Below are 12,598 nucleotides of genomic sequence, written 5' to 3' on the forward strand. Positions count from 1 at the left end.
CAGGCTGTTAGTTGAAAGCTGAACCATTCCTTTCACTAATTGCTCAACTCTTTTCCTGTTTTTCTGCAAAGAGTAAGTAGATGTATCACGGAAGTTTGGGCTTTGCAGTAAAGTGTTTCATACAGCTTTAGCCATCAAAGGAAGCTACAAAATAATTGAAAATTTAACAGAGGATAAAGGATGTTATATTCCAGTTAGAAGCTCTAAGAGTTTTTTTTATTATAATTTTGTCTTAAATAATTTTTTAATACTGTATATATACATATATATTTCATATTTATGATTTATAATGACTGATTTTAACACAGGCTTTTCAATAATAGCAAATGCTTTTTCTTTCTCTGCTTGCATAATATTAAATGACAAATATGTATTTCAAATGAAAGCTTTTGTTATAGTTTTAATCTTACAATCAAGCATGAGGTGCCATAATTTAATAAACATCTATTAAAATACAAAATTATTAGCTGTGCACACAACATCTCCTGCAGCGACATGGCACTGCAAATCACAGCTCTGGACTTCTGGGTTCAAATCCAGTCTTGGACTTCTCTGTGGTTTGTATGTGGGTTTCCTTCTACCTTAACAAGACATGTATGCTACTGCTTCTAAATTGTCTTTCTCTGGGCCCGGAAATAGACAGATTTCCTGTCAAAGGTGAGAGCAGTTATTTGCTCTAAATTCTAACCAAAGTGTTCTATGTTTCAAGGATAAGATCCAACATGCACAGACTATAACAGGGATAAATGGCGCACTTGCAATATAATAGATGGATGTCTTTACTACAATTTAGAATGCTAAAAAGCGCTGATTGCTACACTTCAAACCATCAATTTGACCAAATGCTCACAGATCTTCATGAGACATGATTAGTGGTAAAAATAGGCCTGAATTTCAGAATTTCTTTTTCTTTTCATTTTACAAAACACATCACTCCCATAGAAACAAATTCTATATTAATAGAAATTCATTTCTAAATTAAGTGGCACACAAAAGCTGAAATATTTACCAGAGGTCGCAGGTCAGGATGGGAGAGGATATACCCATTATTTGTGTTCAAAAATGCATAGCCATGAACACCGAGCTGGAAGTCAGAAAGCAATACATCAGTCCATTATTTTTGACAAAACAGGAAAATGGTTGGAATAATATTGGAATAGTGTAATCAAGGAAAACTATAAAGTATATTGGTAACAACACAAATCTGTTTTTGAGATACTTTCATTACTTTTCCCATTGTCCCAGAATTTCAGCTTAGAGTTGGTTTCAAGACATTGCATTCTGAGATGTTTTTTTTTTACTCTTTAATGTTCATATAGCGGTGGCACCTTAGAGAAGTTCTTAGCATTGCTGCCTCATAGCACTAAGGCCCTGGTTCGATTCCTGCATAGAGTGTGTATGTTCTCCCCATGCAGTGCCAGATTTTCCATTAGGCACTGTAGGCACAGTGCCTAGGGCCTATGAAATGTTAAGGGCCTACAAATCAATAATCATACGCTATCTAGCGGCTGTTCTAAAAACTAGAAGTATCAAAGTGATGGTCGCTCGATTCGCTCCATCAGTCACATGGTTTAGCATTAGAATAGTATAAAGTGCCTAATGTCATTCGGCATAATTCAATTGGCATTTACCCCTGTTTTTGCACATTTTGGAGGGAAAGTGCCTAGGGTCTACGAACACCAAAATCCGGCCCTGTCCCCATGTTTGTGTGGGTTTCCTCCTGGTGCACTGGTTTTCTCCCACAGTACAAAGACACACTGGCAGGCTAGCTGGCATCTTGGAAAATGGGCCCTTGTGTGTGTGTTTGTGTCTTTGTGTGTGCCCTGTGATGGAGTGGCATCCTGTCCAGGGTGTATCCTGCCTTGTGCCCATTGCTTGCAGGATAGGCTCCATTCCCCCAAAACCTTGTATTTGATAAAGCTGTTAGAAAATGGATGATTGGATGTTTCTTTGCATATACCAGCCCAACCAACTTCTAAAATGTAGTGAATGACTCTTAATAGTCATTTAGAGTCGACATACCTCTATTAAGAGATAATTACACATTGCAACATCACTAAATGCTCTCAGACATGTGTGGGGACATGCAGTAGGACCACTTAGCCAGCAAGAGTTGATGTAGCTCTGAATGCATCACAGTGCAACACAAGCAAATGGACCAACCACTGAACAGTCCTGAGGAAACACAGGTCATATCAAATGTGAGGCATTCCCACTGCTTTTGTCAGGATGGATCTCTCCTGTTCTCTAATATTTTTGATAGGGCAGTGTATACACCACACAAGTCTTGCATTATACTCATTTTCTTGGGTAGCCATTTTTTATTGGCAGATATAACAAAAGCTGTTCATTTCTTATTGGAATTAAGTTTAGAAACACCTGCTGGTGGATGTATGATTGCTTTAGCATGATCGTATTTTAACTTCATGAGTCCATCTGATTACTTCTCCGTATAATGCCATCCTCCCATTTAAACATTTCATTTCAACAGATTTTCACCAATGTCCACTTCTGATTCTTCAGAACACCCCCCTTGATAATACTACTCTTCTGATTACTGGTTTCCCTGCCTTTCCAAGGCTTGCTGATATGTGAAAAGAGGAGCATCCTTCTTAAAGTAGGATTATATTTAGATTATGTTCAGAAGTGCAGATTATTACAGGCATCAGATGACAGTAATACACCAATAATCAACTAAAACAGTGAACAAAGCTTTCACGTTTCAAAATTTAAAATCATTTGAAAATAAAATGAGAGGCAGCCATTCTGCCCATCGTCCTAATTAGTTTTCTTATTCATCTAAGAACCTCATTATCCTGATTACTGAAATATTCCAGGTAATTGGTATTCCTGTATCCCACCACTCTTTTGACCTGGTAAAATACTAAAAGGAATCAAGTGTGGGGAACAGTTACTGAATTCTTTTTAATTTTACACAAAAGTTAAAAATGTACACTTGTCAAATTGATGAGATTGGTATCCTGTATAAATTCACAAACAAAATGGCAATGAGTTAGGGAGTGAGGGGGATTACCTTGTATCGAGGTGCTAGTTTCAGTAGCTCCCGGAGGGGAACATCAGATCCCACCACTCCCAAAAGGATCCCATGAGAACGCTAGAACAACAACATACTGTACTGTATCAATTAAGAAGAAGTCACAGGGATGATATGAAGGCTTAGTTTTACAGTACATTCTGGGAAGAGAACTGGAATTAAACCTGGAACCTCATCTGTTCAGGTGAACATCTGCTCTGGTTAGCTACAGGACCAATCTCTCCCTTGGCCAACTGTCCCTTGGCTGTGATAGTGTTTAGCTACTTGGGACTGCCTCATTTCAAAGTTCATCCTTTCTCTTTTACATGTCTGGGAAAGATATTTCTGCCTATTAAGCACATACTCAAAATTGTTGACAGTTTTAGTAAATGGTAGATTCTCAGGCTACAGATAAATTACATAAGGTAACAACAATTATCGTGACAAGAAAAATACTTTTTGCAACTAAAAGTCAGCTTTTGTTGACTTTGATGTCCAAATCCATCTTTTCCCTTTCAGTTTCAGAGGATATTATTCTGTGCATCATGAAACAACTCTTTGTTGCTATGGTATCATTAGTTGAGTGCACTGCAAAATGAAATTTGTCACCAATAAACTCAGTAGAAACAAAATCGGTTTAAAGAAGATTTATTTTTGTAGGTGGTAGGCTTGGAATGTTTTGTGCCAAATATTAATAATACATTATAATATATAAATAATAATTCAAAAATATGTAAGTGGTAGGCTTGGAATGTTTTGTGCCAAATATTAATAAAACATTGTAATATATAAATAATAATTCAAAAATATGTCTAAGTTATACCTGCCAACAATGATATTTCATCATAAGGCAGAGTTTATGGTGAATAGCTGAGTGCTCTGAAACTGATCTTTACAGAAACGTCTTCTAATTCAACAAGGTATTTATTTATTACTTGATAGAATCAAAACTGTCAATAAAAACAATTATGAGTAATCAGCCGTGTGGAGCAGTGGTTATGACTTTGAACCACTGAAATCTGGGGTTCAAATCCCACTTCTGTTATACCTTTAAGCAAGGTAACTCACACACTTACAGTATATTATAGTTGCTGTACTGTATATTAATTATTACTCATAATTGTTTTTATTGACAGCTTTGATTCTATCAAGTCATAAATAAATACCTTGTTGAATTAGAAGACATTTCTGTAAAGATCAGTTTCAGAGCAGCTAAGCGTTGAATAAAAACCTCAGTCAAATAAAATAATACAAATGTCTTTGCAACATCTTAATGACAGAATATTGTAAAAAAGCATCTGAGGAAATGTCGAGGTTTGTTTGGTATGCCAGCTAAAATCGTTCAGCCTTTACATGGTATACTGTTGTGAATGACTTTCTGATTAGTTAAAAGAAGAAAATATTGTACACACTAAATAAGCAAATAAAGTGATTAGAAATAACACCATCTATAAGCATTACCCAGGATATCCCATCTGTGATGAAAAAATATTTCACCTCCATATCAGCAGGGGGCAGCACAAGTTTTTACTGACCGTTTCATTCTTTTTGCTGAACACCGGCATGGCCACTGTGGTCATGAGGAGCAGACTCTGAGCCTGGGAGGCAAACAGCTGCAGAGGCAGTGAAAGAAGCAAAGTTATGATGGTTCTCAATGGCCCTGAACAGAAATGAATGGTGTCTTATGCCACGCTCTAAAATCATGTTCACATAAAAAAGACACTAATGCAAAAGCCTCTGAAGAATTCTGCAGCAGCCTTCACTCAGACACTTTGACACATAGAGAAATAAGGGGACTGATAAGACAATTAAGGTCTGGCAGATACAAAGATGATTTAACATGATGGATGATGAAGTATGATCAGGTTAGAGATCTCTCACCTTTTTAATAAAAACTTCGTTTGTTGCACGTTTGCTCACAAGTTACATGTCTATCCCTATCAACAAAAAAACAACTAATGTCTATTGCTACACCCAACCTAAGAGACTACTCTGACTGAGCAAGAGTTAAACATCACAGGTAGTTACCTCGTCTGATTGAGGAAGCTATCAGGGTGAGAGTGACAAATCAGGTGTGGAAAGAAAGGAAGCAGACATGAGTGAAAGACAAAAGAGAACAGATGCAACCATGATGAACATGAAAGATGAAGACATTTTAGGCACCAGTTAGACAAGCAGCACACAGTGGCAGGGGATATTGAGACTTAACAGATGTGATTGTACATGCAAGGACCAGAAACATGGCTTTTGTAGTTGAATAACTTTTGGTATGAGCCGAAAACAAAAAAATATAACTGTTTAAATTAAAGGTAAACTGTCATGTTCCTATACAATATTATGAGTAGTGTTATTACTGGGGTTCTCCATGTGGATGAAATCACAGATATTGGCTGCAAGAGTTTTACATACAGAATATCCGAGACAGAAATTTCATATCCAGCTTTGTAGAGTGTCTCCTTATGCTATCAGTGTATACGGAAAGACATCTGTTGATTCATTTTCCATAAAACGTTAGAAACGCAGGACAGTGTCAACAAACATATAGGCCCATATAAAAAGCTGGAAGACTTAGAAATGAATTAATCCTGTGATGTGTGTGAAACAATTGGGAAGGAACAGAATAAAAAGTGAGTGAAAAGAATCTGCTCAGCACAGCTCCTGCTGAGGAAGGCTTACCGCACTGTCCATGTAGGCCTCAGTCCAGATGATATCATGATCATGGTTGATGACCATTGGCCGACTCAGCACATGGAGGTACTCCATGACATTCTCCTGCACATCAGCCAGTGTGGAGATCTGGGTGTAATAACCTGAAAAATGGGCAGAGCAGAAGAACCCATCAAGTACTAAGAAGGCAGTTTAATAATTTAGAAGAAAGTAGATGGTACTTTACATAGTAGCTAAATACTGTACATATATCTGCAGTTTTAAGAAATAAACTCATCTTCCCACTATATTTCCCATGATATTTTACAGGTATGATTTTACAGGTCTCACCAGCTCACCAGCTGTTTTTTTCTTTCTGCTTTTTTCATCGCGGATCTTTACTTGTTCCTTTGCAACCAATGCATGCTGATGTAACTCCCCACTTGTGAATCGTTACATGATCATGCTTTGGCTGAATGCAGACTTATGAAGCCAGCTCAACATCGTCTTAAAGGCTACATAAAACTCTCACCAATCATAATCTTTTATTTCTATTTATCTGCTTAATTATTCTTTATTATAATTTATCTGATTGCTAATCTGGCAGATTAGTATTCATACTGCACCTAATCCCAACCCATCAATCCATTTTCAAACCACTTCAACCAAGGACAAAAGGCAGGATACTTCAAAATAAAGTGGCAAAAATCCATATCGCAGCATAGCATTACATGGTATCAAACCTCAAGCTGTTTACTGTAGCATTAAGTGGACCAGGAGCATATGTTTGTCCCCTGGATGGGACGCTAGTCCTTTGCAGAGCTATATACTGTACAGCTATTCTTACACCTGGGTAGACTGGAGCAACTGGGGATAAATTATGCTGCTCAAGAATACAATAGCAGTGTCTGTAGCAGGGACTTGAATCCATTATGTATCATTATGAGTTGAGAGACCTAACCAATATTTTTTGTTGTCCCCTCCTCAAAACTAAATTGAAGTATTTTAGGTGTGTATGTGATGCATATTTATTACTCATGCCTATTGTTTTGAATTCATCTCCAGTTTAGAACAAATATAGTGTTTGAACACGTTCCTAAATTAGGAGGAAAATTGATAATAATATAGGCCTCATCTTGAAAGCATGCTCTTTCATTATACTTAGGAGTGACATACTCTTGTTACAAAGTAACAAACACAAATCTAACAGAAATTAACGGCAGCACCAGTTACTTATTTAAGTTAAAGGGGTGGTTTTAGTAAGGGACAGTGAAAACAAATTTCACATAATAATTAACTTGTTCTAGGGGTTCAATAAGTGGGTACATACTGTATAGGCTAAGGCATTTTAGAACAGCTGTATGTGCTCACTAACTTGTGGCAATTAAAGAAAGATTTTTATATCACTTGGTTTTTACTCACCGTTTTTACTCAGTCAATGACAAATTCCAGGCCCATCTCTACCTGGAGGAAATTATTTTGCCTGGTACTGCAGAATTTATTGCTGCAATAATCATGTAACCCAGCAGAAGGCAGCAAACACTAACTCTCTACCATATTTACAATCCACAGTTAGTACTGCTAAAAGTAGTGAAATCCCTGGATTATTAAACCAACCACCAGGTTTATGTACCCTTCTTGTCCACACAAATTTTCCAGCAATTCTTAAAATTATTGGGAGGAAGATAAAGGACAGTATAGCTTATTACAGTGATGAGCAACTGATTGATAGTTGTAATCTCTGTAACAGGATCTAAACACTTCTAAGTGTGAAGTGATTCATCTGAAAATTACTGTAATGTGAAATCATGTTACTTTGCTGGCTCCCCAAAGCATCTGCAATTATGCATAGTTCAAATAGCTATTAAATGAATCATAAATTTGAAATATGTAGTGCTAATGCAAATTAAGATATCGGCTTGTTAAAAATAGCATCATGCTGCTTAGAACAACTGTAATCGCTGGTTTTGATGTAATCACAGTAGTTTCTGTTTGCTTTCAGTGTTGTTAAAAACACAAAAAAACCACCGCGAAACAATCCAGCACATTTACTGAAATGTTGTTCTAAGAACCAAGGAAAAATTGAATTTAATTGTATTCTAAATTTATCTTTCATACATCTGTAAATCTGAGAGAAATTTTATAAAAGTAAGTAAAAAATATTTTTGGTTCCAAATTTATCTTGTCCGAATAAATAATCTCTTTTACAAACTGCTCATGTTATTGTTGCCGGCGACTTCAACCATGCAGATCTTACGGCAGTCCTCCCTAAATTCTACCAATACAGTATGTTAACTTTGCAACCAGAGGGGCGAACATACTGGACGTAGCTTATACAAATATCCGCAATGCATACAAGGCTGCCCCCCGCCCCCACCTGGGCTGCTCTGACCACATTTCTGTGATGTTTATTCCAGCATACAGACCACTGCTCAAACGTGCCCAACTGGTTTTGAAACAGATCAGGATATAGGCAGAGGGAGGCACCTCAGCATTGCTTTGAGCACACAGACTGAAATATGTTCAGGAAGGCCGCTACCTATGAAAACTACTGTATATCAATATAGAGGAATATGCAGCAACTGTGTCTAGCTACATCAGCAAGTACACAGATGATATCACTGTCTCTAAATCTATTATCACACAGGCCAACCAGAAGCCATGGCTGACCGCAGAGGTCCGCACACTGCTTAGAACTCGCAACGCAGCATTTAGATCAGGTGACAAGGAAGCCCTTAGGACTGTGAGGGCTAACTTGTCTCATGCCATCAGGGAGGCAAAGTGCAACTATGCACGGAAGATTCATGGTCACTTCTTGGACACCAGAGGCACGCGACACATTTGGCAGGATATCCAGGCCATTACTGACTACAGGACTACTCCACATGCCAGTGATGCCTCCTTTCCGGATGCACTTCTATGGCTTCTATGGGCGTTTTGAAGCACTAAATACAGTGCCTGCGAGAAAGACCATACCTCCTTCCAATGATCAGGTGCTTTGCCTGTCCACAGCTGATGTGAGGAAGACACTAGCAAAAGTTAACCCACGTAAAGCTGCTGGACCTGACAATATACCTGGTCATGTGCTCAAGGAATGTGCAGCACAGTTAGCTGATGTTTTTACAGACATTTTTAATATCTCCTTGTGCCAGGTGGTCATCCCTGTATGTTTCAAGATTATACCAGTACCGAAGAAGACTACTGTGTCCTGTCTCAATGACTATCTCCCTGTGGCACCCACAAAAAATATCTTGAAGTGCTTCGAAAGGCTAGTCATGGGCCACATTAAGTCCCGACTTCCAACTTCTCTGGACCCCCTTCAGTTTGCGTATCGCCACAACCGGTCTACCGATGATGCCGTACCCCCCCCCCCTTACCTTGCCTTGTCCCATCTGGATAAGAGGGATACTTATATAAGAATGCTGTTCATTGACTTCAGTTCAGCATTCAACACAATCATCCCCCAGAAACTGATAGAAAAACTGAGCTTGCTGAATCTCAACGCCTCCCTCTGCAACTGGATTCTGGACTTTCTGACCGAGAGACCTCAGACAGTCCGGATTGGAAACAACATCTCTAGTTCCACCATACTGAACACCAGAAACCCCCAGGGCTGTGTACTAAGCCCACTGCTGATAATGCTGATGACTCATGACTGCACTGCTAAACACAGCGCAAATTACATCATCAAGTTTGCTGATGACATGACAGTGGTGGGCCTCAACAACAATGAGGCACCATACAGAGAGGAGGTGGAGCAATTAGCGGACTGGTGCTTAAACAACAATCTGTCTATGAATGTAGATAAGACAAAAAAGATGATAATTGCCATCAGGAGGGCCTGCACTGATCACTCCCCATTGCACATCAACAGCTCCCCTGTGGAGACAGCTAGAACTACTAAGTTTCTTGGTGTGCATATCACAGATGACCTCACTTGGATCATCAACACCACCTCCCTAGCTAAAAAAGCACAACAACGTCTCCACTTCCCACAGCAACTGAGAAGGGCAAACCTCCCCCCCCCCCCCACATACTATCCACATTCTATAGAGGTACCATCGAGAGCATCTTAACAAACTGCATCATTGTTTGGTTTGGGAATTGTAAGGTCTCAGACCGTAAGTCTCTGTCAATACGGCAGGATACATCATTGGAGCCTCCCTACCGTTCATTCAGGACATCTACCACAAAAACTGCACACACAAAGCATTGTATTGTGGACAATCCCTCCCACCCCTCCTGCAACATCTTTGCCCTCCTACCATCTGGTAAAAGGTATTGCAGTATATGGGTCAGCTCCACCAGACTCTGTAAAAGCTTTTTCTACAGGGTGTCAGATTCTGGTGCCTACTGCACCTACTCCAAATCTGGAATGTTAGTTCTTTTTTGCTTATTGTCAGACATCCTGTCTGATGTATTCTTTGAACAATTCTTTGCAGAATCCTGTAAAGTAAATTGCATAATGCACATTGCACTTTATGTACCCTGTACACTGTACACTGTCAGAAATGTCTATGTCTACATTGTCCATTGTCTATAGCATTGTCTTGTCAGTGCCTTGTCTGTATTTGCAAAGTAGACCTGGAGAACGATATCTCGCTCATCTGTATACTTGTATATACAGTAGCTGGAATGACAAATAAACTTTTTTCTGTTTTTCAAGTTAATTTCAGGCTTTTTGTAAATCAGAAAACATACACACTAAAGACTCTACCAGGCTACAGAACATCTCTGCAACCCACCTTTGTTATTGCAGGCAATCCACTTTACGTTGTCTGCAAATGTCACTTCTCGTCCAATGAGATAGGTAAATACACGGACCTGTTGGAAACAAAGAGCCCAAAGCTCATTAATATCTTCACCGCAGACGCACAGAGAAGAGGCCAAAAGTTTGTTTGCCCAGAGATGAAACAGTGAATCCAGGGTTGTGTGTGTACAGTGGTGGTTACATACTAAAATAAAAAAAAAAGTTAAACACTTTGTGGATGGTTCTCCAGATAATATATCAAAATTGGATAAGAGTATGCATAGACTATATATAGTTTATATAATAAAGTGCAGGCTAAAGATGATAACTGGAAAGTGTTTTGAGTGTATCAATAAGTATGTCATCTTAAGCAACCCAAAGGACAGTGCAGTACAAGATTCTTTGCAAATCAGGGAGAAAATCTACAGCAAATGTTCAGGAGAGAACTGTAACTGCTGTAACTGCTTTCCAAGCCTTGTGGAAGTGCTGTATATTATGTAACTCAAGACACATCCCTCAACATTCCTATACTGAGATCCGACAACTTCAAACTGCTCTTTCTATCTGAATGTTCTATTTAGCGTTTATTAAGTACATCCATAATAGTGTACAGGCAACTCATTCTTCAACTGGAGACGTATACAGTAGCTAAATTAACTGGTAAAAGTGAATTTCTTTCATTTATTTGTTTAGTAATTGCTACTCAGGTTTTTCACCTGTATTCCCAAACTTTTCTTACACACTCTAACACTACAGGGATTGCTGTTGTGCAGCAAGCTGAGCATACTGTATATTGATCCTTTTAAACTCTCCTTGATAGAACTTGGCAAACTTTGCATTGTAGCTTGAGGAACAGTACTCACAGTAAGGTGATGATAACGTGTGTTGTAAGCAACTATCTTCACCGGTTGAAAATATATTTGCACTACTATACTAATTATTACTAATATATTTTTGTTTGTATCCAAAGGTACTTAAATTGTCACCTGTTATCACAACTGGAGCAATTGTGAGTGCAATATCTTGCACAAAGATACAACAGCATCTCCCGGAATTTGGACCCACAACCTTCTAATTCTGGGTTTGGGACCCACAGCGCTGCTCCAAACTGCTGCCTTAAATTAGTCACAAGCCCTTCATAAGGATACATTTGCTTCCATATGTTATGACAGAAACCACAAACAGATATCAAATTACTATCACATCACTGTGTGTGGAAAAAAATAAAGATTTTTAAAAACACAAGACTTGACAGAGTAAGTGATTCACAATACAGGAGCCGTTGATCACAGTTTTAGACAAGTCATATAGTAATTTCAGTGGAAATGTTTTTATATAGTACTTAAATGTGAGAGATTTTTGCAGGCATGAAAGCCCTTACAATATCTGTTGGAGAACTCATCCACAATTCTGAGCAAGGATTCGGTTTATTTACTGTTACGTGACAACTTAAAAGGCATCATACCTTCCGATCCGGCCAATTGTATTCTTCAAACACATCTTTATAGCCCTCCATTGCTCCATCAGTAATAAGCATGATTGCCTGGTTACACAAGCTGCCCTGACCAGTCTGGTTGAACTGTGAAACATACAGTAATACACTTCAGCTCAGACTGAAAGAACTAATACAGTATATCCTCATTTAAATTATCACAAATTCTAGCTTTTTAATTTTGAATTACATAAATACAAATCATAAAAATTACCCTATTTTTCCTGGAATAGTTTGTTTGTATATTTGTATAGTTCATTGTAATATAACCAAAAAAATAAACACATTTGCAGATAATACAGGTACAGTACATCTAAATTATGGTAGAACAAACTAAACCTGAAATTTTCTCAGCAGCAAATAATTTACTGTGGTATATTAATTACCACTGAACCACAAGAGCATCTGGATTGTTCTTTATGAAAAAGTTTATTATTCCCCTTGTAGGACTGACTTTGGAATCCTTGACTCTCTTGAGTTTCTGTGGTACAGAGACTAATGAATACAGTTCTTATTGCCAAGACAAGAAGCCCAAATTAAATCTGATAAAAGCCAAATTTACTGCTCTAATCACAATGGGATACCATGTGAACCGCTGAGTAATTGTGGAATTCAGGTCACATGAGATGACTTTATAGACAGAGAATTAATTATAAAAGCTCCATTCATCAGCTTC

At 38.2% G+C, this 12,598-nt stretch overlaps 1 protein-coding gene across 7 annotated transcripts in view; it reads right to left on the minus strand.

The window, feature by feature from the left end:
• LOC148654510 (voltage-dependent calcium channel subunit alpha-2/delta-4-like) overlaps positions 1 to 12,598 on the minus strand; it is a 201,842-nt gene that overhangs the window by 139,674 nt on the left and 49,570 nt on the right. For 5 of the 7 annotated variants that reach the window (XM_088646808.1, XM_088646807.1, XM_088646804.1 and 2 more), the window contains exons 11-17: positions 11,896 to 12,009; positions 10,426 to 10,504; positions 5,711 to 5,844; positions 5,063 to 5,080; positions 4,570 to 4,647; positions 3,035 to 3,115; positions 1,010 to 1,084 (exon numbers count right to left, since the gene is read on the minus strand). In XM_088646808.1, coding sequence (XP_088502934.1) covers positions 1,010 to 1,084; positions 3,035 to 3,115; positions 4,570 to 4,647; positions 5,063 to 5,080; positions 5,711 to 5,844; positions 10,426 to 10,504; positions 11,896 to 12,009 — 579 coding nt within the window. The remainder of the gene's footprint in view (positions 1 to 1,009; positions 1,085 to 3,034; positions 3,116 to 4,569; positions 4,648 to 5,062; positions 5,081 to 5,710; positions 5,845 to 10,425; positions 10,505 to 11,895; positions 12,010 to 12,598) is intronic. The other 2 variants (XM_088646809.1, XM_088646805.1) reach the window with 1 other exon arrangement.

The sequence above is a fragment of the Lepisosteus platostomus genome, chromosome 9 (genome assembly GCF_059453375.1).
Source record: "Lepisosteus platostomus isolate fLepPlt1 chromosome 9, fLepPlt1.hap1, whole genome shotgun sequence".
Taxonomy (NCBI): Eukaryota; Metazoa; Chordata; class Actinopteri; order Semionotiformes; family Lepisosteidae; genus Lepisosteus; species Lepisosteus platostomus.